At 44.7% G+C, this 27,271-nt stretch overlaps 2 protein-coding genes across 3 annotated transcripts; both read right to left on the reverse strand.

The window, feature by feature from the left end:
* Nucleotides 1–1,558: 1,558 nt before the first annotated feature.
* Nucleotides 1,559–11,110, reverse strand: xkr6a (XK, Kell blood group complex subunit-related family, member 6a). The gene is made up of 4 exons (XM_026158725.1): nt 9,731–11,110; nt 6,471–6,667; nt 5,478–5,895; nt 1,559–4,329 (listed from the first exon to the last, which is right to left on the reverse strand). The coding sequence occupies exons 1-4, from the start codon at nt 10,318–10,320 to the stop codon at nt 3,825–3,827; spliced, it is 1,710 nt and encodes a 569-aa protein (XP_026014510.1). The 5' UTR covers nt 10,321–11,110; the 3' UTR covers nt 1,559–3,824.
* A 9,631-nt stretch (nt 11,111–20,741) lies between these two features.
* On the reverse strand, nt 20,742–26,977 carry LOC113016861 (uncharacterized). 2 transcript variants are annotated; one of them, XR_003271318.1, is made up of 2 exons: nt 21,222–25,594; nt 20,742–21,062 (listed from the first exon to the last, which is right to left on the reverse strand). XR_003271318.1 is itself a non-coding variant. In XM_026160018.1 (2 exons), exon 2 carries the CDS (start codon nt 24,908–24,910, stop codon nt 21,893–21,895), a length of 3,018 nt encoding a protein of 1,005 aa, XP_026015803.1. In that variant the 5' UTR covers nt 24,911–26,610; nt 26,770–26,977; the 3' UTR covers nt 21,077–21,892. The 2 variants fall into 2 exon arrangements, 1 of the variants encoding a protein (XP_026015803.1); XM_026160018.1 differs by lacking the exon at nt 20,742–21,062 and adding an exon at nt 26,770–26,977 and having other exon boundaries at nt 21,077–26,610.
* Between the last annotated feature and the right edge of the window lie 294 nt (nt 26,978–27,271).

The raw sequence follows: 27,271 nt of genomic DNA on the forward strand, positions 1-27,271 counted from the left end.
CCTTATTGCACCATAAGTACATGTGTGTTTTGTATTTGCACCATATGAAGTGGGATTAGCAGCCAGTTGACTCTGAAGCTCGAGAGTGTCGCACCATATGAACACTGATGCTGCTGCTTCTGTTACGCGTTCGCAACTAATGTTTCTACTCGCCGGATCGCAGCAAATGGACTGATTTGTCTGTTTTGTTAGTCGGCTAGCACCACAGAAAAATAATGTGAGCCCACCTATCGTTCACACTTAAAGGGACGCTGTATTTCTGCTTTTAGTCTCCTTATTTAAATTAAAAAAAATTCCACACTGGGGTAATTATTACAGTTTTATCTACTGATTAACTTTATCAGTCATTAATGGTGTTCTTAACATCCGCTAGTTCATCGGTGAACCACTTTGGTGGTAGGGTTGCCGTTAGGGTTGCATTTCACCAAACAGGTGAAAGTGCTAAATGGTAGATGTGACCCTAACCCTTAAACAAGCCTTAGGGTTAAAGCTGGCAATGTTTCCCAAGGTAAGGATCAGGACTATCATTATCGCTAAGTTTTGGTTTTTTGTTGCTCCAACTTTGTCATTTTTCTCTGAACTTTCATGCACAAAATTTGTAGGAACAGCCAAGGACAGAGGATATTGGGTCTTGACATTGCGTCTTGGTTGTTTGAGTACGATGCTGACTTTTTTGCTTTCCAGACACTAAGTGGTTCACAGCTAATAAGCAGCGGGGTTGATAGTTAACACCTGTAAGTCTGAAGCGATGGTTCTGAGCCAGAAGAAGGTGGATTGCCCACTTTGCTATGGGGACAGGCTGTTTTCTCAAATAGAGGAGTTAAAGTGTCTTGGGGTCTTGCTCATGAATGGGGGAAAATGGATTGGGAGGCTGACCAGAGATTGGTACAATGTTTGTAGTGATCCGTAACTATTTGGCCACAAACTGTGAATAGTGACTGAAGGAATAAAACGGTGGATACAACTACCAGAAAGAAGACTCAAAAGACTGTCTGGACTCATCCTTAGAGATAAGGTAAGGACTCAGAGTAGAGATGTTTCTTCTCAGCATATAAAGACACCAAGTGAGGTGTTTCAGGCATCTGACTAATATGCATCCTGGAAGTTTCTTAGGTGAGACTACTGAGGAGAGACCTTGGGTAGACCCAGGACAAACTAAAGATATTGTCTCTTGGCTGTTTTTGAGAATGCCTTGGTATCTTCAGAGTCAGTGGCCATGGAAAGGGAGCACTGGTCATATCCGACAAGCTTTTCTACAACCAAATTTTAATGTGATACCTTAAAATTGCAGGTTTTACCAATAATTCAAAAGATTCTCATACTTCTGGGTCACTGGTTGAAATCAATCACAGAATTATAATTTGAGGACTAATAAATTAATAAATTACGTATATTTGCAAGTCGCTCTCAGAAAGACTGACTTTTACCAAAATTACAAAATTTGTTGACGTACCCCAGTTTTAACTCTCTCTATACCCAGCCCTCATAGCAAAGGCGGTTGTAGAAAGCAGGAGAAAGTGGGCTCATGGAACGGGATCAGAGGAAACCCCCCCCCCCCCACCCCCCACAGCGTGAGATTTCAGGAGTTGCACCGTTCCCGTTGACATGCTGATGACTAATATCTCAGCTCATGTGTTTTCGCCTGCCAATGTAACAGCTTGGATTACAGGGGTAAACAAACCAAAAGAAATAAATAATGAGCCATACACCACAGCTCAGCTGTGGGTGGCTTTGGAGGAGTTGATATTGGACACGAAACAGGAGAAGACAAGTCACTGGGAGGGTTGTGATGTCTGAAGTCCAAAACTGTTTTATGTCATTTTCAGTGGCAGCACCCTGTTAGTGTGGGACCAACATGATTAAGCTATCACACAAAAAAAATGTAGTAGACCTCAATTAAAAACAATTACTCTTGAATCTACCTTTATTTTTATGATATAAAAAGACCTCCCACAACTGCTTGGAGCATAAAAGGAAATGATGGAGAACTTCCCCTAAGATGGCATTCAAATTTCACACTTTATTTCCCTCCCAGATGAGCAATATGGTTATGACCAACATCATCTAGGACTTTACTTTTTACTTTTCCAAATGTTCAGGAAGAAATTATTTTAGTGCTTTTGTAATATGCTTTAAGAAGCAACTGTTTTTCATTTTTCCACATTACAGCTAACATGTTGCTAACTGCCCTCAACATACTTTTTTCAAGTCTATCTTAAGGATATAGTTGGGCTTGCTTTGTTCTATGCTCAATTGGCCTTTGAGTTACATGAGGAAAGTTGTACTAGTTCTTTATCTCTCCATTAAATATGAGTTCCTGCAAGCAGACTGCCTAGGTTAGCATAACAACCAAAAACAGGTAGAAACCTTTAGCTTTCAAGATCTCGAGTCAGATTTTGTGGCAGGACTTGCTGAGTTGTTGACATCGTGTAGGCAGAAACGAGCATAGAAAAGTAACTATTTTGTTGATAGAAATAACATTTGCTACAAATTCATATACATGCTTTTCTTTATTTAGATAAGTATGAATTTATAACATAGCATCTACTATTGCGCTACACAAAGTAACCCAGATTAGCTGGAAAACTTACTCCCCTGATTACCCTGATAGGTCAGGTATGAACTAACACATTTCTTTTAAAAGCCCTGATCAATAAGAATTATAATTTTTATAGTATGAATTTGTTTCCATATTTTGAATCACAAGCACATGAACTCCAAAATTCGAAGAGTTACTCTTTTACTGTCTTAGGAGCAAGTAAATGTGCAATTATTCTTAATGGTAGATGGTTTGGCTACTTTCTGAACTCACAAAAAACTATTTTTTACATTTATCTTTTTGTATAATTTAAATAAGACAAGATGCTAGCTACTAGATACTTTAGGAGAAGAAATCCAGGCTAGCTGTTTTTACCTGTTTTCAGTTTTTTTAAGCTAAGCTAAGCTAGTCAACTCTCTAGTGCTAATATTTTACTTGTTGCCTTTGACAAGACAAGTAAATTTACTAAACTAAAACTGTCCTTCTGAGAGACTTTAGCTAAAATTTTAGATTCTTTAAAATTGAGGCTGCAAATGTAAAAATTGTTGTTTGAGTGTGCCTTGGATGCCATTACTGCCACTTTGTCTCCATCTTTTCCATCATGCTCGGCCACTCTCCCCGTTAACCTTGTCAGTGATGTCGAGAAACTGATGTGTCCAACAACAACATAACAACAGATTAAAAAACATCCTCTCTGTACATAGAAAATATATACACTATCTTTTGACCAGACTAATAACGACATGTTACAACTCATTTTATTAAAAGTGACCGTCATTGTGTCACATCCTTTTATTCTTCTTAAACCTGTGAACGCGTGCAACATAAATGGCTTGCGGTGGTCAAGGACTCCATCGTAAAACTACGCTTATTTTTCATATTTTTACTTTTTTTTTCTTTGCAGCGGAGCGCGCACATGTGAAATTAAGGAAATGAGACCAAGTGAGGGACGATTAAAGTTAAATAGAGTGACAAAAGGTTTAAGAGAGGAGGAGACGGACTCGCGCCGAAGCAGCTTGTTGAGTCATGGCCATGGGACTCACAGGTCGCAGGTGCCCGCAAGGAATGTAAGTGTGATCGCGTGTGTGCGCACACATATAAGTGTGACAGATTGCTTCTGTGTGTGTATGTGCTTATATCAAGTGTGACTTTCTGTGCATGAACGTGTTTCTAAATCTTCTCTAAATCTGAACATCCACATATACATACATGTTTTTTTATGGTGCACATGTGCTTTTGTGTACTTGTCTGTATATGTGTGTGTGTGTGCTGATTTGTGTGTTTGTCAGAGTGAGGACTCATACTGCAACAGTTCATACAGGAGGGGTCCATCACGATAGCGGATGCCCACAGCGGCTGGCGTTATGTACTGCAGGATGTTTATAGTCCTCCGCAGGCGCCTGTCTACATAGTGGGCATCCCATGCTGGGTAACGCTTCCTGGGCATGTCGATCTTTATAAGCGGGCCCTCGGGCTTGGAAGTGGGGGGCGCAGACCTCACCTGGAAGACGGGAAGACACGTCTCGGCCACATCCTCTTCCGTCTGTGACTTGGCCATGTGGGCTGGTGTGGGAGGGGCTGTGGGTGGGGCTGACGGGGGGAGAGGGAGACCCCAGAGCAGTTGGGCACAGCAGGATGAGGCGGGACTTGGCTGGAGGTGGGCAGTGGCAGGATGGAGGAAACCGTAGTACAGCAGCATGACCAGGACGCCCCCTGCGAATGTCAGGTAGACGCTGCACAGTGCCAGGACGGCATAGGAGTCGGTCAGCACTGGATCTCTGTAGGCATACCTACAGGATGACAGGTGACAGTACAGGGGTTAAATTAATCGGTGTACATCTACACGTGTTTATAGCATTAAACCATCTTTCCCACTGGTCCCCCAAATCTGATTATAATTGTTTTATCTACTGATGGGTAGCCCAGTGTGTATTTTAAAACATGGTTTATTAGTGGAGTTGTACTTAATATTAATAATCTAAATCTGCAAAATAATTTCTAATCATCGTTTTAAAATAAATGTAGAGTCGTACACTCAGTAACCCTTCTTTTAGACAAGCCCCTGCATGCTGCAGGTGGCACTGCTAGAGGGACAGGAGGAGGGCACCAAACTTTAAAGCGATCTGTCAAATTTAACCAAGCAGTTTGTTTGCATACACGCAGCTTTTTGCTTTAGCATATTAAAACGACTGCACAAACATGTAAAGCATGCTGGTGGTGGATGAGAGCACATGAAAAGATGGATGAATTTCAATAAAGCCATGACTGTGATAACTCTGGCTGCCAGAAACACTGTCATCAACTGGCAAAACAATTTTTCGGTGTACTACTTACTGGCCCTGGGCCATGTGGCCATTAGTTATATTGCAAGTAGTATGGCAGTAAACTCATCACGAAAGCATTTACTAGCCTTTTATTACATGAATATTGTGATATAGGCTTACCTTGCTAGTGTTGTAAATGGGCTAAGCCTTGGTAAGCACTTATGGTATACTTTAAATGTGTCTGTTTACTTGTTCATTTCAGAATAAATTTGAAGTCTGAGCAGGATACAATACAGATTAAATACTCAGCAGAACAAGAACAAGTAACCTTCAAAATAAAACAGGAAGTAAAGAATGAAAGGAAAGCCTGAGAGAACACAGGCAGCATAGAAAAGATAAAAAAAACTCCAAAATTACAAAGGAAGGAGAAGAAAACATTTATAAGAGAATTAGAAAGAGATCATTATACAGATCATTGCCATTTAGCTTTGTGAAGCTGGATGAACCTGCGTGCCTTTACGGTAGCTCCTTGTGAAGTAAGAGGTACGCCTACCTTTTATAGTTTTTGGATATTCTTGCATACATTCTGTGATATTTATGTGAAAAAACATATTTTACGATTTTACGCTTGTTGCATCAGGGATATCAAAGAATGCAAACGGCGCTAAACTCACCACAGCCCGGTCAGGATGCTGTTCTCGGCCAGCACCACGGTGTAGTACGCCACCATCCTGTATCGCGTCCGACCCTCTTTCACGTTGAACCAGCAGAAGATGTAGACAATGCCGACCACCATGTTGAAGAGCACCTCCTCCCACTTGGACATGCAGAAATCAGTGCCTCCGTGCACCACCCAGAAGGCCATGGCGCACCAGTGGAGCACCACGAAGATGCCGAAGTAGATGTGGAAGAGGGAGGCAAAGAGGGCGAGCGAGAGGACGCGGGAGAAGATGGTGAAGAGGCGCCAGAAGAGGTGCAGCAGCGCCCCGCGGTAACTCATGCTGCGCTGGTCGTCACGAGAGTCTCGGAGCAGTTTGTGGTAGGAGGCCAGAACCCAGGCGAGAGACAGGAGGGAGGCTAAGGAGGAAATGCCTGCAGGGAGACACAGAGGTGGATGATTTCCATGCTTCTCCTGTTTTGTATAAACACGACATTATAATGACTCACTAGGGAGGGAGAGGGGGGAAGGTTGTTTTGTGTAATGGTGTGAGCATACAATAAGTAAGAGGTAGTGCGTGTCACGACCGAGACATTTGGTAATGACGAGTCTCAAATACAAAGTTATTTTTAATGTCCCAGCTGCCGTGTGTATCCGCCCCCTTGTGTACTCGTCACATCTTTCCATTAAGGTAAACTGTGTCCCAAAACTCCAGAGTGAGCGCGATGAATAACACCAGTGGGTGGCCGCCCAAGATGATGCATGCAACACGGAAGAGGAGGATGATGGAGTCTGACTCGCACATCGCTTTCTATCTTTGACAACCTGAACAACAGTAAAAACCTGCGAAATCCAGCAGCCATCTGCAGCTACACATAATCAAGCACAATAGGTGCAAATTGATAATTAGCACTTGAGCAGCTGCTCATTTGCATGCTGTTTGCCGGCTACGCGAAAACATGCTATTACGCCGGTACAGTGCAGTCTGTAAATCCATCCAACCACCTACACTGTAGCGTCTCAGCTCGGTTCTCCTGGATCATGATGCAGAGCTGCAGGACCAACTGAGGCGCCGACTCCAGAAACGTTTCCAGCAAACGCAACATGTTGACGTCAGCGTACTCGAACATCATGGCCCAGTACCAGCGCCGCTGGTGCTCCTTCTGCCGACGCGACATGACGCCTAGGTACAGCGTCCTGATGTACCTGTAGGGGTTCAGAGGGGCAAACACGCATATGTCAGGCTTTTCTACACACATTCAATCAGGGAAGTCAAACTCATTTCACGTCGTGGGCCATGTACGGCCTGCTTTGATCTTAAGTGTGCCAGACTCACTTAAGATCAAAGTGTAAAGCAGTTTATCTGCACATTAAATCTCTGCGATATCACAATGTAATAAAGAAGAAGTGCAAATTCAACAGTACATGTTAGTTTTTCTACATGATAAAGAAATTACTCTTTGGGCTTAAAATGTAAGAAATAAATGTGTAAAAATAACAGTAAAAGTTCTGGATTGTCCTGTACGTTTGAAGCAGAATGTTTTTGTTAAATCACAGAAAATATCTTTTTTAATTAATTAATTATATTTTACTGAGGACAAACTGAAAAAAACTTAAATTTCTATAGTAGATCATGAAAAAATCTATTACTTCATTACTTTGATGTAGTATGGATGGTGAACAAGATGTCAACTTTATTAAAATATAGATAAATTCAAAATTTACGCCCTCCTTCAGACTCCACCAGAGATGTCCACTGGGTCGGGTTGGAGCCTGTGCTGGGCCACTTCTGGCCCTCAGGCCTTATTTTTAACACACCTCCTTTAGATGCAAAAAATATAAATAAAAAAATCTGCATGCTGTCACTGATAGCAGATCTCCCTAATATGGTCATCTAAGGCACACGAGCAGCTTCCCGCCTGCTGGAGGGCCGGCCAATTAGAAAAAGCTGGTTTAAAGGGAGCCAAAAGAGCTGGTCTCAGACGGCAGTCAAACTCGTGGACTTCATCAAGGTCCCGTATCAGACAGATATGGATTATTTTGAACTCTACCAGAGTCCAGGAATAAGAATAAGGAGCTGGAAATGAGCCTAATAGGTCACATCTTCCCTTGCGTTCTTTCGCCTAATCGGGCAACTAAATCAAAACCAACACTCTGACTTATTCCTGTTTCACCTGATTGGTGGCTGTGAATATTTCTAGCCTTCATTACTTCATTACACTGAATTTAACCTTTCTATAAACAGCCTTGAAGAGATGCTGATCTATACGTGCTGGATGTGGGAAACTACAGCACATGTGGGCGGGATGTAGGCAGTGATCTCAATTAAACTGCCTCACTGCCACACTGAGCGTGTGTGTGTGTGTGAGAGGAGTATGCACACAAATGTAAACGTGCTGTAAAAATAAAATCCTTCAGCTTCCCCGTGCATGGCTGCAGTCCATGCATGGGTGTCCTCCATGCAGACGTGCACTTCTACATTATGTACAGTATGCCTATTAGAGCTGGAGGTTAATTCACGCCCCATAAATAATGCAGCGTCCCTGGAAGAAAATGCCCACATGTGCATCGATTTACAGCACGCCGGCCCTCCCAAACGAACCATTTCGAGATGTTTTGGTTTTAAAATAAGGCCAGAAGGATGTGTGTCCTTGACTCAAGAGCAGTGAAGGATAAATAATCAGTATCATTTGTTTGGCTTCTGTAAACAGGAGCTCTGGTCTGCAGTGTTGAGTGTAGCAGACAAGCTCCTTAATGGCCTGACATGGAAGGAGGTGGTCTCAAACCAAGTACAGCTGATCTTCCATCCAGCCCACCCTGCCCCCACCACTCTCACGTCTCCTTCTTCTCCCCTCCCCCTTCTTTTTCACTCCACTTGTGCATGTCCTCACCCCCCATCTCTCCCTCTCCACGGCCTCTCCATCTCTCAATTTCCCCAGCTATAACCACCCTTTCTCGCCCTCTTCTCCCCCACCCTCTCTCTATGCTCCTTCCCATCCAGCCCTTCCTCCAGGTGGGAGAGTCCATTCTGAGGGCCAAGGGGGGACAAATACTGGTAAGTGTGTATGGGTGTGAGAGGGGTTGATTTAACCCTACAACCAAAGCACAGAAGCTGTGTAGCACATCAGCATAGTAGGACGTAAACACACACACACACTACTCTACTCTCCCTGCTGCCCACCCAGGGGCAAGTGGACACCATTAAGAAGTCTTCTCAGAGAGAAGAGAGAGGAGGGAGGGAAGAGAGCAAACGTTGTCCTTACATAGACTGGGAAGCTGGAAAGGAAAAAAAAAAACACCAGCGCACTCGTGTTACTTCTATAACTACAGTGTGTGTGTTTGTGTGTGTAGACCAAGCTGCATGCTTATATGAGGCAAGAAGCCCACAATGAAAAGAAGTGTGTGTATTTCAGTTTTTCCCCCAACAGTGCTTTTAGCACAATTAACACCTAACATTGTCCAACTGTGGGAATATATGTGTGTGTCTGTGTGTGTGAGAGAGAGAGATAAATAGAGAGAGGGAGAGAGAGAGAGAGTAAGAGATGTGCTGCCAAAAGCGCAGATGCTTTTCCTCTTTGTACTCTCCATGCATGCTGACACTCATGGGAAGAGCCTTGACACCGTTTTTCCACTGTTCACACACACGTGCTGACATGTGTCAGCGCACACACAGATACACGCAAAGGCATGCTGACATTTCAGAAGGGAAGAGCCTTGACCAAAAACTGGAAATGCTGGGAATCTGTTCAGCACCATGGAGAGCGCTTCGGTCAGCCCTTAAAACACACAAGGATGTGGCTCACTTTGTTTCTTTACACTGTGTGAAGGCTTAACTGTAGCTACTCTGCAACTGCAGATGCTTTACTCAGGTTCTGTTCTGGCTCTGAATTCTACTCTTTCTTACTGCAGGGTGGTCAGCGAGTTGCTGAATTAGCTTTTCATAGGATGAGTCAGAAATGAAAAGTTTCAACAGATCAGAGTTTGTGTGTGAAATCAGGCTCTCTGTTCTCCTGACTGTCTCTCTTAATATCTTCCTGTCATTCCCAGAAAGCAACTGAAGCACAGAGGGAGTCGCAGAGAGCCTTTCCATGTCTTCCTCTCGCTTTTCTCTCCTGCCTGTCACTGTGAAGCGAGCTGTCTTTTCTAGTAGCCACATCAAGTGGACACCCTGCTCTGCTCATTAGGAGCATTAAGTTTTTGTGAGCCTGTTAGAGAGAGAGAGCGAGAGAAGGATCAGGTGTGTTTGTGTTGCCCCCCTCCCCCTCTTACCTCCACACTTGTCCCAGCTGGAGGATGTGTATGGTGGCCTGCCACAGCCAGATAGTGGCCAGCTGCAGGCGGTCCCTTCCAGGATACAGGCACCCCAGAACCACCGTGCCCCGCTTGGTCAGCCCCTCGACCTCCCCGAGCCCCCCGCCGGTGTAGTCCTGCACGAACCATCGGAAACTCAGAATCTGGACCAGTACCGAGGGCACCAGTACGAAGAAAAGAGTGAGGCCGAACCAGAGGTAGTCCTGCCTCTGGTAGTAGTCCATCGCCAGGCACAGGTCCGTGCCGACGTCCCAGAAGAAGACAAGGAGGGCAAGGATGATCCAGAGGCAGTCCAGCCACAGCTGCTCCCGGGGCGGGCAGTGAGTCTCCCGGATGCCGACCCCTCCGGCAGGCGGACTCCCGCCGAGCAGAGAGCCGAGGCAAGCTGAGCGGCAGCCCCAGTAGCAAGCGGAAGAGCGGCAGCACTGACAGATGTGGATCGCCGCGGAGTCCAGAGGCTCCTCGGCGTCAACATCATAGAGCTGGGCGAAACCCCCGCCGCCGCCGCACCCGACCCCGGCTTTGCCGCCGTCGGACTGTGCGGCCATGTTCGCCTTCCCGCTCCTGCCCTCCTGCGAGATGCACGACAAACGCACCGTTTTGCTTTCTTGTGGGGCGCGGACACCACGTCACTTCCCAGATACCTGCTGTCCCCTACCCTCTCGCTCCGCGGCGACTGCTGTGACTCTTTCCCGCCCTGGGCGCGAGGAGCCATCAGAGCCGGCGGCCGCGCGACGGCGGCTCCTCTTCTTTCTCTACCGGCCGACACACACCCGCCGGGGGCTCGCGGTCAGCAGCAGCAGCAGCGGAATCTGTTACCGTTCTAGTCCGGCAGCCCCGCATCCTCCCCGTCCTGCGCGCGCGGTCATCTAGGGCAATGAGAGGCTATGACGTAATGCATCTCCCGCTGTTCTTAAGATGTGTGAGTGACTGTGTGTGTGTGTGTGTGTGTGTGTGTGGGCGCTAAACGGACAGCAGGCTATTCTCTTTAACTGCGGCTCTGCTAATGTAAACCTTCCTGTTCAGTCAACTGGAGGCCCTCCTGCTCCTCCTGCCCCCAGCACTCAGGCTGCAGATGCCCGGCGTCCGCTGCCACCCATGTCCGCTCCGTTCCTTTCCGCAGCTCCAGCCCTCTGCAGCTCCTGCTTCCCCTCTCCTCACTTCTCTTACGCTTTCACTCCGCCCTCTACCGGATAACAACTTCAAACCCCCCGATCCACATCCGCACACACGCTCGAGCGAGCGCGCGCACACGGACTATGGTCGTGCACTGTATGGGAACATATGGACTGTTTTTCCAAGTAGTTTTTCATTGGAAAGAAAAAATTCCCAACACCTGACGCTCAATCAATCAATACCCCCCCTCCCCCCAACACACACAGCTCTCCATGACTCCCTCACACTCTCCACGAATCTCTCCATCATCTCCTCCAGTGGGCCGAGCGCCCAGTGGCTGTGCCAGCCTAATCAGCCCTAACATATGTGCGTTTGAGAGATCCCTGCTAGGCAACCATGGTGCCAGAGAGGGAAGGATTTAGGAACACGAGGAAATGGATGGACACTGTATATGTATGCGCGGAGACGGAGGGGGGTAGAAATGAGAGCATGGATGAAAGGAGGTGTGCAGAGAGAGAGAGAGAGAGACAAAGATAGAAAAGAAGGTTTAGCTGAAGCAGTTTGAGAGGATGAAAAGGCTGACGGGATGAATGCAAGAGAGAGAGGATGAGTGTGGAAGATTAAGGAATTGTTGTTGACGGGATGAAGAGGTTGTGTCAGAGGTAGAAGAGGGGGAAAAGGCCAGAAAATGTATGGTGAAACGGAGTGGAACAAAACAACGAAATGACATTAAAAATGAGCACATTCAGGAGATTTAAATGAAAGAAGTTAGGATGGGGAAGTAGATACAGATGATGAAGGTCAGGAGAAGGGAAAATGGGAGGAGAGAATTTTTTTTAAAAGGAAGAAGGGAACAGTTGATTTAGGAATTCTCAGTGGGATGGAGAACATGTGTGTTTTTTTCCAATCATACTCCATTATTATTTTTAAAAAAAGCTCACACAATCTCTCTCTCTCTCTCTCTCACACACACGCACACACACACACACACACACACAGACGTAAGCAAGCGTGCACTGCATCTCTTCATCACACTCGCACGCCTTTTCCGCGTCCCCAGAAGCACGTTTCTGTGCGAGCTCATGCACTCTCTTTCTCTCTCTCTGTCCACTGGAGATTAGCCGCTCTGTTGTCATGACAACCGTGGCTGGCTGAAGGACAGGGAGATGGTTGTAAAGCCATTTGCATGTGAGCAATAGGAGTGAGTGAGTGACAGCAACACTCGAGGTATTTAGTCATACAGGTCGTAACACCTGGACTCGAGGGTAATTCCACCCAGTCTTTTGGAAAAGGGCAGAGAATCAGCTGAGGTCGCAGCTGCAGCCTCCTATACAATATTTATCCCAATGAGTTTGCAAAGATGCCAGAAGACTTGAGATCAAACGCGTGCCGATGATTTGCTCGAGACAAAGGAGAGGAAGCGGTAGTTACATCAGCAGTGAACTTCTGAAGATCAAAACAGTGGCCTTGTTCTGAGCTGATGGGAATCATGAGGACACAAATAGGAAGTTTAATGTGGCTGTGACTGTGGAGGGAGCTAGATGAGATATAGATGTAATTAGACAATTCAGCTCATTCCATTCAGCGTACAGGACAGTGATTTGTGCAGCTTAGAGGAAAAGCTGAGTCGGAAAATGAAGTTGATTACAAATCTAACAGCAAGAGACGTGCGCTTGTTTGCAGTGGGGAGCACAGAGTTTCCACCGGTCTGTGCTTACAGTGCACAGACCGGTGGGAAAAAAATGCATCCAAAGTGGGTTGTCATTTGGCTCTAGATAGAGATCACCCTGCTGAAGATGTAAGCACAGTAGGGAGGATTACCGGGGAGGATGCTAACAACTTTCAGCCTCTAAATAGAATCCTACAGTGGTGGTAAACTGTGTTCAGATCCAGTGGCAATCCTGCTCTGTAGCTATGCATATCGACTCAATTTACATAAATGTTCTGCATTCAAGATATCACTTTACCTCTTAACATCTACAGAGTTATTTTCAGGTTTACATCCCATTACATGTTTGACTTATGGCATATCCAAGTGGAAATATTATAAAAGAAGAACCATAAGATGAAATTGATTTGAAAGACAGCATCTTTAGTTAACTGGGACAAAAAGAGAAAGCATATTTCTCCCACATTAGCTTCTCTTCATTGATTCCCTGTTGAGTCAATGAAAAGATTGAACTGAAATTCCTTCTCTTGACAGACAAGGTCTTGAATAATCAGACCCCATCTTGTCTTAAGGACCTCGTAGTACCATATCATCCAACTTTGCTCTCAGATTGAGAGGTTTACTTGTAGTTCCCAGGATATTTAAAAGTCGAATGGGAGGCAGAGTCTTCAGTTCACAGGCCCCTCTTCTGCTGAACCAGGTCCCAGTACCCAGGCCCACAACAATGCTTTTTTGTTAAACAACAAACAAAGTTTAAAGATTTGTGGTTCCAACAGGAGCACATGCCATCGCACCATAATTTTGTAGCTCGATCTCACTGCTGAGCCTGAGCAGAAGTCATCAGCCAAACAAATTTGTGTCTTGTTTCTGTTTTATCCATTTTAGGACAAGGTTATTATTACAGATAAATTCACGGGTAAGCATCTCTTTATCCCTCCTATCTATCCTGAACATTCATTTCGCAGAATCTGTAATGTTTTTGGTTTTGGAATTCAGAGTCTTGCTCAAAAACCTTCTGACATGTGTACAGAAGCAAATAAAGTCTCTGATTAAGGTGAAACCAACAATAACTCGAGGTGTCAGTGTGTAAATTCAATTCAGTTTTATTTATATAGCACCAAATCACAACAGCAGTCACCTTAAGGTGTTTTGTATTGTAAGGACCGTATAATAATAATAATAATAAAAAAAAAGTTTAAAAAGCATCATAATTGTCTTTGTACTATAGTGAAGAATAAAGTAAAGGTTTATTTTGTGTAGGATTTTTTTTTTTTTAATATACCACTATTTCAGGATGACTGTATAAAATGTAAACCTCTTAAATGCCAAGAGAGAGATGTCTGGAGAAAAAAAACAAAAACAAACAAAAAATGCAAAACAAAAAAAAAAAACAGCACATCTAGAGACACACCTTTTGTGGATGTAAATCTACAGCCATAGCTGATCACTTCATATTTGTTCTGTTTGCCTTACAGAAGCAGTTTGAAACTGATTTTTTTTTTTATTACAAAACTGCATCTTGCTTTCATTCCATTGGCTCCTAATTGAACTTGAAGAAAAAAAAAAAGGCAAAGTTAGAGAGGAGACATCCATAAAAAGTATTTTAAATAAAGAATGTTGCATTATAATTCAGGGAGGTTCTACAGTACCCGACACTGGTTTGTGTTTGACTTGGTGACAACATCACACAAGAAATTACAGCAGAGCTCCAAGAAACAACATGTTTTCCCCTCCACACGAACAATTTTCTCTTCCAGGGTTTTATGGTTGATAATATGAAGAGCCACTTACGTGTTGATGGCTTTCTTGCTCCTCCGGGGTGGATGATTTGTCAAGAATTAAGAATCATACTGGGAATAAGTATGATGAGAAGGAGATCCTGCAGCTCCTTCAAAATCGAAGGGCCTTTTATGGTTTGCTGTCAAGGTCAGTGAACCGCTGCCTACTGCAGTCAGACAGTGCACACAGACCTTGAGCTAACCCCTCTGTTTTGAATGCAGGGGTTAGCTCAGGTGAATTTACTATTTACGAGGTGCTTCTGTGAACAGGTTCGAAAACATGTCAGTTTTGAAAGCCAGAGTAAACATCCTGTAGTTGCTGAGAGACAATATGAGCAGACATAGAAGGAAATTGACTGTACTCAGCAGCTGAGGCAAGAAGAGAACAAGACACGTTGTGCTTGATTTCCTCAGACTGTAGGATGTACAAATTCAGACACTGTTATCAGCTGGTCAACGAGTCTGCTGCTGATTCATTCAGTGGGGACGCTGTGTTCAGTTTGTGAAAAATGCAGCACAGCTGCTTCTCTACTCTGCCACCACAGACACAAATGCAGACATTTACAGTTTAAGTGGCATGTTAGATTTGTGCCAATTCAAGACAGTAAAGAGAGACCTGGATAGACTAGAAGGCCGTTTTTGTCCTGCAAGAATAAGAAATGTAATAATGTCCTGTGCATTTCTGCCTCCTTCACCATCTGTTTCCAGCTCTGTGGGGAAAGATCATCATCAGTTAGGTTAATTAAAGAGTCAGCTCTGACTGACCACTGATCCTTGGGTTCCTACAAATTAAAATTGAGTTAGTTTTAGTTTAAGTGTGTGAAATAAAGCCTCTGACACTTCCCTGTTCCTTTAAGACTGTTTATCTGAGAAGTAAATTATCTATCTGGCAACCAAATTGAACTTCTACTATTCACAGAAATATGCAGCAGAACAAATCTATTTTTTAAACTGATAGGGTGGCCCAAGGGAAAAATGAACTGGTGGCTCCTCATTAACTTCCTGTTCTCCCAACCCTGTTTGTAATGTGACCTCTGCCACATCCCACAGGTTTGCTGTGGTTATTTAATAGGAATATCCACGAGTAAAAGCAAAAATGGTAAATGGACTGGCGCTTATATAGCGCTTTTCTAATCTTCTGAGCACTCAAAGTGCTTTATACAACTTGTGCATTCACCCAAGCACATTTGTCTAAGTGCTTTTTTTTTTTTTTTAAAGCTAACATTCACACATTCATACTCCGATGCATTGGAGAGCGTCTTGCCCAAGGATATTTGGCATGCAGACTAGGGGAAGCCAGGAATCGAACCACCAACCTTTCGATCAGTAGATGACCTGCTCTACCGCCTGAGCTACAGCCACCCTACAAAAGGATGAGAGTCTTGAACAAGGACTGAAGCAGGACATATTTTTTTTAGCATATTTGTAATGCTACACTGTCTGATGCTTAGATGGCTCTGTGGTGTAGTGGTTTACACTACGTCATTCACACGAAAGAAATCCAGTTTTAGTCTGGGAAACATAACCCTAGCATTATTGGTCACAACCTGGTATACTCCCGATGGTGGTCCCAAGCCTGGGAAAATGGGAGGACAGCACCATTAAATCTGTGCAAAATCAAACATGTGGATTCCTCTGCTGTGATGACCTCTTGGGAAATAACAGAACAGCCAAAAGTACCTCACACTGTTAGATGTTCAAACAAAAATACGGCCAAAGTTTAAAATGGTAAATGTTTGGTTTTTTTTGTGACGAGCTCATGGCTTCCTTCTTAAAGTCATCTGCTAGGCACAGCACACCAGGAAGTACAGCTAGTAAGTGATCACACAATGAGTTGCAATGGCTGCTCTTTGGCACGCATCTGGAAGTTGGACAGTGAAAGTAAATAGGGTTTAAGAGAGGGAAATCCTAAAGACACAGGAATCAAAATGAGTCTAGTCAAGACTTCTAAGAATTGCCTTTTCCAAATTATCCGTACCATTCTTAATCCACAGGGTTTAATAGGCTGTTGCTCCCCCTTTGCAGTTATAACAGCTTCAATCCTTCGGAGAAGGCTTAAGTCAGTGTTTATGGGAACCATTGACCATTCGTTCAGAAGTACATTTAAGAGGTCAGGAAGTCCTGACTCTGGTGCCAGTTTAGCTCAGTTGGTGAGCAGGCAACCACATACCAGCCTGTGTTCAAGTCTGACATCGCTTCAGGATACCTACACCAGGATTTGCCGGACTAGAGCAGCGCAGATACTGAAGGACCCGTCCCATCCTGGCAAACTGTTCCAACTTCTGCAATCCGGTAGAAGGTTCCGCATCATCCTGGCAAGAACAGAGAGACCCAAGAGGAGCTTCTATCCCCAAGCCATCCGGGCCCTAAACCAACTCCCCCCAATGTTTTCTGTTGGGTTGAGGTTAGGACTCTGTGCAGGCCAGCCAAGTTCTTCCACGCCAAACTCACTCATCCATGTCTTTCTGGACTTTGCTTTGTGTGCTGGTGTGCAGTTGTGCTTGAACAGGACTCAAACTTTTCCGACAAAATTGGGATCATGAAATTGTCCAAAATGTCTTGGTATGCTGAAGCATTAAGAGTTCCTTTCACTGGAACAAGGAGCTGAGCCCAGCTCCTGAAAACAAAACAGTCCATCACCATTATATCCCCTCCATTAAACTTTGCACTTGGCGCACTGCAGTCAGACAGATACCGTTCTGACAACCGTCAAACCCAGATTATTCTTCTCTCCAGAGAAGAAGTCTTCACTCCTAGCTAAATGCAAAACTAGTTAATTTCTTAAGAGACTTTTACATTCATTAATCATCAGAGATCAGATCCTCAGAAAGCATGTACTGTAAAACTTGCATGTTTCAACCTTACCACAATGCTCACAGTTCATTGTATATTTAATTTCTTTATGATAGCAATGAATAAAAACTCCTAAAGTTCTAAATAGCTTGCTTAAAAATGCTAAAGGAACCCTTTTTAGTCAGAGTATAGCATCAAGCTAGTTAAACTTCTGGGATATTGAACTGGTTATTTAGGGACCAGTGGGGATTGTTAATCAGTTTCAGTTGCTTTGATGTTAATGAAATGAACCACAGGGGCACTAGAGGGATAACAATGAGACGACCTCTAAAACAGGAATGGTTTTGCAGCTGGAGACCACTGACATTTTCTCTCTCATCTTTTCTGACTATTTTTTTTTCACTAGTTTTGCATTTTGATAGGGTCAGTGTCCCTACTGGTAGCATGAGGCGATACCTGGATCCTACAGAAGTTGCACACGCAGTCCAATTCCTCCAGGATTGCACATTAATACATGCCATTTCCAGAAGGGTTGCTGTTTCTCCCAGCACAGTCTCGAGAGCATTTTGGAGACTCAAGAAGACAGACAGTTCCTCCAGGAGAGCTGGACAGGACCAGAGAAGGTACTTAACCCAACAACAAGACCGATATTTGCCCCTTTGTGAAGGAGGGACAGGATGAGCACTGTTAGAGCTACAAAATGACCTCCAGCAGGTCACTGGTGTAAATGTCTCTGACCAAACAATCATAAACAGACTTCATGAAGGTGGCCTAACGGCCCAATGTCCTCTAGTGGACCCTGGTCGCTGCCCAGCACCATGGAGGATGACTGACATTTGCCACAGAATACCAGAATTAGCAGATTGCCCCCAAACAGTCCCGGGAGGTTGGATTTACTTTACCCGGTAAAGTAAATGAGTTGGGTATCTTTGTTGGCCTTCAGGAAACATGACCTGGAGGCTCTGAACACTAGAATGAGAGGAGACAAGTTTTAGTGACCGAATCTGTAAATCCTGGTGAGTATGAACCATAAAGAAACATTCTTACTTTGGCAGGTGGAGGAATGGCAAGGAAGGGGTGAGTGGTCCGAGTGAGCAGTTTTGGTCTCCAGGAGATGGTGGTCCGATTGAGTACTGTGACAGGAGGGCAGGCAGGTGGGTGAATCCGAGAGGTGTTGTGACGCAAAGAGCTGCCAAGCACAAACCAGCTTCAGGATGAAAGCGTGTATTGCCAGGAGATGGAGGTGGCAGACAACAGGATAGCTGATGGAAGAAAAAGCACAGGTTGGATATAATCCTCTTACAAACAAAATCTCTTTCAGTGACCCACTATGGTGACCAGCACTAACTGTGCTTAGCTGAATACTTGGTGAAGAGGAGTGATGAGCACTGGTCTTAAGTACTGGCAGCTCAATTGCCAGCAGGTGTGGAGACATGCAGGAAAGCAGCGACTGCTCCCAGGGGTGGAACTGTGACTCAGTGGAAAAACCCCAGCACTCACCCAGACCACGACAATTGTAGGGTCTACCTTATAATATAAAACGCCTCGAGGCAACTGTTGTTGTGATTTGGTGCTGTATAAATAAACTGAATTGAAATTGGTGCCCTGTGCTTTTCACACTTGAGTTAAAGTTCATCCTGAGCACTTGTGACTGATGTGACACGGTCTGGAGAAGCTGTTGAGATGCTGCTTGTAACATTGTTCAGCATGACCGGTTTGGTGGTAGGTCAGTAATGGTCTGGGGAGGCATATCCTTGGAGAGACACACAGACCTTTACAAGCTAAGCTACAACACCCTGAGAGCCATTAGGTATAATAGGTATAAAAATGCTTGGACCAATTGTCAAACCCTACACTGGTGAAGGGGGTCCTGAGTTCCTCCTGATGTTCAGCAAAGCCTGCTCTCATGTGGCACGAATATGCAGGCAGTTTATGGAGAATGAAGGAATTGATACCATTGACTGTTCTTAATGCTCATCTGACCTAAATCCTTTTTTTTTTTTTTTTTTTTTTTTTGTGTCCCGTTTGGATCTTTAGCCATCAGAATTGTTGTCTTAAGGCCAAGAAAGATGCCAAGCGGATTTATTTTACCAAGTGGATCATCATGGCCTTGCCATATTGGTCCATTTGACCCTTTATTATAATTATGAATTTATTTTATTTTCAGTTGCTACAAACAGGACAGACATGACTGGGGGATAGGACAGGGAGAAAGAATGAAAGAAAGGGAGGGAGAGAAAGAAAACCGAAGGGGAGAAGAGACGGTGAGAAGGGGGGGAAGAAAGAAAAAAAAACAAACAAAAAAAACCCAAAACACCTGGGTCACCTGTATGGAGAAAAAAAACAGAAGAGAAAGCAAACAACAAAGAGCAACATAATAAAAAAAACAGCACCATCACAATAAACTAGCTAGCAGTAGATATCAGTAGATACTAAATAATAAACTATATTGTGCAGCACGCAAGATAGACAGTGCACAATGTGCTTTGGGGCAGCAGCCAAGAAAGCTGTAGTCCGCGTCTGTAAATACCCGTGTGTACACCTGTGTGCATACCTGTGTGGATCAGCATGCTTGCATTCCAAAGGTTTCTCCATGTAACGATCTGCTAGGGAGTGTGGGGAGCCACAGCCCCGTCCTCCAGGGTATGAAGCAGGTATGGAGGAGATCAAAACTCCAGACATCCAGAGGCCCCCAGAACACAAGATACCAAGGAAGACCAACAGAGGGGCAGCCGCGCCACTGTCTCAGTAAGAGCTGAGGAGAGTCCCAGATGAGGGCTCACTCAGCAGCCGCGGAGCAGAAGCCAGGGGGAGTTGCAGTGACGCGCCCGTGAGCTCCGCCGGCAGCCAGCTGTGCCTGAGTGACCGAGCCCCAGGCCGAGAGGCCGGGGGCACCCCACCTCCGAAGTGGCCCGAGCGAGCCCCAGGCTCCAGGCCCCGATAAGCGGCCGCCAAGGAGTGAGCCGGTGTGTACCTGGACGCCCATCCCCAGACACAAAGAACCGCCAACGCACCGATACCTGAGGGAGTCCGCCACTGGCAGGGGAAGTGGTGGTAGGGGGAGATAGGCCTCCAAACCTTGGAGGGCCTGAGATGTCCCCAGAGAGGTGGCGCCTGACACCCAACCTGACATATAGACACAGACATACAGGCACACACAGACACAAACATCCATTCCCACCCTCATGCTCTCATATGCACTTACTCCACACTCAACCAACGTGGAGACAGAAATGATGAGACGCTGTACACACGATCATACTCCCCAAGCGTACTCTACGAACCGGGTCTAGGTACCCTTGCCCCTGGAGGGGGGAACTGCACCCAGACCCAGGTGGTGTTACCCTTTTCTCTGCGGTGGGGAGAGGCAGACCGCCCCGACTCCGCAGCAGCAGGGAGGCCCCACACCCCAGACCGCAGTCGGACGGCCAACTCCTCCTCCTAGCCCCCCCGCTCCAGCAGGTCGCAGAGAATGGGGGTGGGAGAAGACTCCAAACCTCCCTCCACCCGCTCATTGTAGTGTTGATGCATGTGTGTTCTAAGGTGCATTTAAAACCCAGGAGGGCATGGAGCTACCTGCCAGAGAGCAGCAGGTAAGCGCATGGTCTCTCCTGCTAGCCCTCAATGTCTCCAGCATGATTTTTTCCCATTTAGAGCTGATGTATTTTCGAAGTGTAAGTTTTTGAGCAGTGTAGAAAGTCAGAGTTAAGAGAATTGCATCACTATTTTTACACTGTTTGCTGAGAACATTTTGAGTTTTTATTTCACGTTTCCTTTGCAATCCAGTCTGAATCCAGCCCTCTGCTGGGATCAGAGTACTCCTAATATTTTGGATCAAAGTAACTGTAGCGAACCCCCCCGAATGAAGGATGACACTTTACTGATGACGTTTTGAAGGTTTAATGGCAGTAAACCATCAATCTCACCGTAAGAGCTGGTGATGTATACATAGAAACAGCGTGTAAGCAAAATAATCCACACTCTTACAATCGTAAACCTTATAACATGAAGTTCGTTTCAACGTAACATTTAACAAATGTAGCGACTGTCACAAAAACATCTAAACGTCTCCTTATTTACATCATAACCATACCTTGTGCCTCTATCAAGGGGGCTGCTAATGACAAAAGAAATCACCATAGGCTCCGTTAGGCCATCACTTTTCTAAACTCCCGCGACTGCTGCTGAAAACTGCGCCAAAAACAGTTTTACAGGAAATCGTCCCATCAAAATAAAAGCTTCTACACACGGACAGGAAGTTGGTAGTAGAAAACAGGAATGAGTGCCAAAATAAGGTGCAAGGAAACGCATTCAGGGTTATTTACACTCCCACCAAAATTGCGAATAATTGGTTTACATAAGAACCAAAATGAATAATTTTCCCAAACAAAATAACCCATGTAGGAGTTACCTTAGGAACTTTCTAACAGCAATACAAGCTTTTGTACTGGACGCTCAACAACTGATAGTTTAGTAGAGCGTTGACCTTTATTATTGAGTCTCTTTTCTCCAAGTGAGATCTTTACCCTTCGCACAAGTCCATCTTTTCCACTGACAGTCTCTACAACTCTTGCAAGTCTCCATTCCCCTCTGGGTGCCAGTTCATCCATTTCCAACACAACATCACCTACTTTTAGATTCCTCTTTGGTGAGTGCCACTTTTGCCTTGAAATGATGTTGTGAATGTATTCTCGTCTCCAGCGGCTCCAGAACTGCTCTGCAAGGAACTGCACGCGGCGCCACCTCTTCTTGCTGTACAGGTCCTCATTTGAAAAGGCACCAGGTGGGGGCAACGGTGCATTGGATTTCATGGATTTCAGCACACTTCTGACAGTCTTTATCTGACGTTCCCACACTCCCTTCTTCATCTTCTGGATCTCCTATGGTCAGATCCGGCTCGACAGGTTGTGCTGTGGGCAGTTCATTTTTCCACAAAAAGGAGGGGCCAGTGAACCAGATAGACTTATTTAACTCATTGACAGTTACACCTCTCGAAGCACCGTCAGCTGGATTCAGTTCTGATGGCACGTAAAACCACTGCTGAGGGCTTGTACTTTCCCTGATCCTCTGAATCCTGTTAGCTACAAAGGTGTGGAAACGACGTGCATCATTGTTTATGTAGCCTAGCACCACCTTTGAATCAGTCCAGAAGTACTCCTTTGCACCATAACACAGTTCTTCCCATAACATGTTGCTGACTGAGACTGAAATAACAGCTGCTGTTAGTTCAAGTCTGGGGATTGTGGTCAGTTTAGTTGGAGAAACTCGAGCCTTTGCTATTACCAGAGAGCAGTGAACTTCACCTTTAGCGTTCTTTGCCCTCAGATAGCTACATTGTCCATAACCACTTGAGCTTGCATCTGAAAAGTGGTGCAACTCTATTTCTTTAGTTTCACCAAAGTTAGCAGGCAGGTAACAGCGAGGTATGTTTAGCTTGTCTAGATTTACAAAGTCACTTTGCCAACTCACCCACCTTGGCTTGAGTGCATTAGGTATGGGGTCGTCCCACCCGACACCATGCTGACACATTTCTTGCAAGATTTTCTTTCCATTCAGCACATATGGCGCTAAAAATCCAAGTGGGTCGTAGATTGACGCAACAGTGGATAGAATACCTCTGCGTGTGGCTGGCTGGACTTTCAGTGTGTTGTCAAATTTGAAACAGTCCTTTTCAATGCTCCACTGGATGCCTAGTGCTCTTTCTTGTGGCATGTCTTTGAATGTCAAGTCTCTTATGTTAATGTTTACAGCACACTCTGATGCAGGTATACTTTGCAAAACAGTGTGATTGTTAGAAACAAACTTGTGGAGACGCAGGTTACCTTTGCGGCAGATTTCTCTGGCTTCTTGTGCCAACTGCATTGCTTCTTTCACTGTGTTTGTGCTCGTAACTCCATCGTCGACATAAAAGTCTTTCTCAATGAACTGTGAACCTGCTGGGTGCGAGTGGCAGTGCTCTTTGGCTAAGTACTTCAGTCCATAATTTGCACAGCCTGGAGATGATGACGCACCAAAAAGGTGTACCTTCATTCTGTATGTTTGAGGTTGTGTGCTTGTATCACCGTTTTTCCACCAGAGGAAACGTAGATAGTCCCGGTCCCTCTCACTGACGTGGAACTGGTGGAACATCTTTTCTATATCGCACATTAAGGCAATAGGATGTTGCCGGAATCTCAAGAGAATGCCAGTCAGATTGTTTATTAAGTCTGGCCCTTGGAGGAGATGATCATTGAGACTTGTTCCATTGTGTTTGGCTGAACAGTCAAATACGACACGCAGTTTTGTGGGCTTTTTGGGGTGGTAAATCCCATGATGGGGGATGTACCATTGTTCACCTTGTGTTCCTTCGTTGTGTACTTCTTCCACGTCTCCTCTTTCAATTATGTCATTCATGTATGCAACATAATCATTTTTGTAGTTCTCATCCTTGTTCAACCTTCTCCTTAAGTGTTCCAGTCTGATCTCTGCAAGCCTTTTGTTGTCTGGTAAGTTTGGCCTTTGCTTGAATGGAAGAGGCATCTCACAGTATCCTTGTTCATTTTTCTTTATCCCCTCCTTAAGTTTTTCCAGAAAAACGAGATCCTCTTGTGAGACCGTTTTGTCACATGCCTTTGTGTCCTTGAAATCTGATTCAAGAACATTGATCATGTCCATTGGTGTTACAGCAGGCATTTCCTTTACCATGACCCTATGGCACAGACTTGTTTCAGTTTCATTTGACTCTGATGAGCCACCAACAATGCTCCACCCTAGGTCTGTCTGTATGGCAAATGGCTCATTGTCTTTTCCAAGTAGAACCTGTTTTGGAGCTAGAGTTCTGGGACAGTTAAATCCAATGAGTAGTCCAACATCACAACTCAGGAGAGGGGGTATCTGATCAGCGATCTCTGACAGATGGGGCCATTGCCTTGCAGTTTCATTTGTGGGTATGTTGTCATAGTTAAATGGGATGTAGTCCTTTGTGTAGGATGGTGGAAGGTCAATGTGAACATCTGAATTATAACCTCTCACACGTAACCCTGCTACTCTCTGACTTTTGACTGTCATGCGAACTCCCAGCATCGTGGTTAGTTTTAGCTTAACTGGATGGGATGCTGCTTGTAACTGGTTAGTTATCTCCTCACTGACAAATGTGTTGTCACTTTGTGTGTCTAATAAAGCGTACACAAGCTGCTCTTTAGAAGGACTCTGAGTAGTGGAAACCCACACAGGAACAATCATGGAGGTACTACCTGATTGACCCACCTTAGTAACATTCAGAGCTGTGGCTGCCATGGTATCATTTTCTGTGGTTGAAGCGACGTTTGTAGAGCTCTGAGGCCTTTCATTTGCCATGTGACTCTCATTGTGCAAACAGGTGGGGTGTCGTCCTTTGCAAGTGTCACATTTGTGGCGATGACGACAGTCTCTGGCATTGTGGCCCACCTTTAAGCACCCGTAGCACAGTTTATTTTCCTTCACAAATGTCCGTTTGTGGTCTAGTGACTTCTCTGAGAAGCTTGGGCACTTTGACAACTGATGACTTTCATCTTTGCAGAACATGCAGGCCACCTTTAACCTTGTGTCATTTGACTTAGTTTTTTCTCCTTGTACTGTGGCTTGTGTAGTGAAGACTTGAGTCACAGATCTGTTTGGTTTGGTCTCCCTTACGTATCTTTTCTCCAAGGATGAGCTGCATGAATAGAGTGCATATGAAGAAGTCACAGGATTACATGCAATTTCTGCCTCGAGTGCTACAAACTCTGCAAAATCCTTGAAAGAGGGAAAATCTTTGCCTTTCATAAGAGCAACTGTGACTTGACGATTCCAACGCGTTGCAAGCCATTCTGGAATCTTATGCAATAACTTTTGGTTTTCCTCACAGTCACTTAGTATCTCTAAGCCCTTTACATGTGGTGTTGCTTGCAGACAAGTTGTGAGAAAATCAGAAAAGACCCGTAGACCTTCTGCATCTTTTGAGTGGATTTTAGGCCACTTTGACAGTTTGTCTCTGAATGCCTTTTGAACAACAAATGGCTGACCGTAGCGTTGGTCAAGTCTTTTCCATGCATCTTTGTATGCCTCTTCATCACTGCGGTAGAACGTGCCCTCAAGACACTTAAGAGCAGGACCAGTGATATACCTTTTTAACAAATGCAGTTTTTCAGCTGGAGATATACCTTTGTGGCCCACCAGTGAGATGAAGGAAGCCTTCCATTCGATGTAGGTGATGGGATCTCCGCTGAACACGATGGGCACAGGCACTGGAATTCTGCTTACTGCTATGCTGTCTTGAATAGCTTTAGCCAGCTGCAATACGTCTGTGGGAGGCGATGGAGTGACAATTTGTGAGTGCAGTTGTTGTAGAGGATTATTGACAGGGATGGATGCATATTGTTCCACATGTGGGTGATATGAACCTGTAGAGAGCTCTGAGGCTGGTTGTGCAAGGTTTGGTTGATAACAGACATCCGATTGCTCTGTAACATTAACTGACTGTCCATATCAACTTTAAACTCCTTGTCATAAATCTCTAATTTTGCACGTGCTGCTTGCCTTTCCTTTTCTGCTTGTAAACGCTCTAGTTCAGACCTTTGTGCGTCCAATTCCCTCCTGTGTTTCTCTTCCATTTCTCTTATTTTTTGTTTTTGTTTTATTTCTTCTTGTGTGATTTTATACTGAGCTTCTTTTGCAGCTAATTCTGCAACAGCATCAATTCTTTTGGCTGCAATGCTTACTTCAGATTGGTAACTTGACTGTGATGCAGTACCAAATATGGACTTAGCATGTTCATAGGCTAAGAGCTGATGGAGGCGCTGCCTTTCTCTATCTGCATCATACTCATCTATAGCTGCTAAACGCTCAGATATGATTTTCATAATGTCCTTTGTCACTGATTCACAAGAGTCCATTTTGCGCCTTATGACATGGGATGGTTCATTACGCTCTCTGTATTCACTGTATGCCTTTGTCATATCATTTACTGTCCTTTCAATATCATCAGCCATTTCTGCTAACCGTGAATCTGATAAATCAATTTTCAGGTCTTCTCTGTATATTCTGACCTGACTTTTCCAATGTTCATAAATGGTTAGCAGTTTCTTCTCTCTTTTATTCTGTTCATCCCTTTGATATAAGAGCATTTTCTCTGTGGGCGCACTGGGCCGTTCTGACCGCCTTGGGAATGTTTCATTAGCTGTTTCATCAGCTTCGCATGTTAATTCCTTTCGTTGTTCCTTTTCGTTTAACTGACCTCCTTCTATATTTTCCATTTTGAGAGCAATTGCTTGTTACCGGACCGCTGCTGTAGCTTGCTGCTCCGTGCCGTGCCGTTACCGTTCCGATCGCAGGAAGCTCTCTCTCTCGCTGCTCCCGGAGGCAAGCTCTTACTGCTCCCGGAAGTAAGCTCTTACTGTAGCGAACCCCCCCGAATGAAGGATGACACTTTACTGATGACGTTTTGAAGGTTTAATGGCAGTAAACCATCAATCTCACCGTAAGAGCTGGGGATGTATACATAGAAACAGCGTGTAAGCAAAATAATCCACACTCTTACAATCGTAAACCTTATAACATGAAGTTCGTTTCAACGTAACATTTAACAAATGTAGCGACTGTCACAAAAACATCTAAACGTCTCCTTATTTACATCATAACCATACCTTGTGCCTCTATCAAGGGGGCTGCTAATGACAAAAGAAATCACCATAGGCTCCGTTAGGCCATCACTTTTCTAAACTCCCGCGACTGCTGCTGAAAACTGCGCCAAAAACAGTTTTACAGGAAATCGTCCCATCAAAATAAAAGCTTCTACACACGGACAGGAAGTTGGTAGTAGAAAACAGGAATGAGTGCCAAAATAAGGTGCAAGGAAACGCATTCAGGGTTATTTACAGTAACCCTTATCCGATTTAAATTATTTAAACAACAGAAACTGGAGGATTGATTGAGATAACTAGATTAAATTACCTGATTGTATCAAATCACGTAATCCTGTTTTTCCTTTGAACAGCTGAGCTCTGCTGTTTGTAGCTGTGGTTTTACCCCTCAATATCCTGAGTTGGTGCAGCCAACAAACTATGGTGGAGACATGTCCTGGTTGTGACTTCCCACAGAGTCCCACGCACAGCTCTGGTGTTGGACTGAGTCATATTTGATTGAGTC

Source organism: Astatotilapia calliptera, chromosome 23, assembly GCF_900246225.1.
Source record: "Astatotilapia calliptera chromosome 23, fAstCal1.2, whole genome shotgun sequence".
NCBI lineage: Eukaryota > Metazoa > Chordata > Actinopteri > Cichliformes > Cichlidae > Astatotilapia > Astatotilapia calliptera.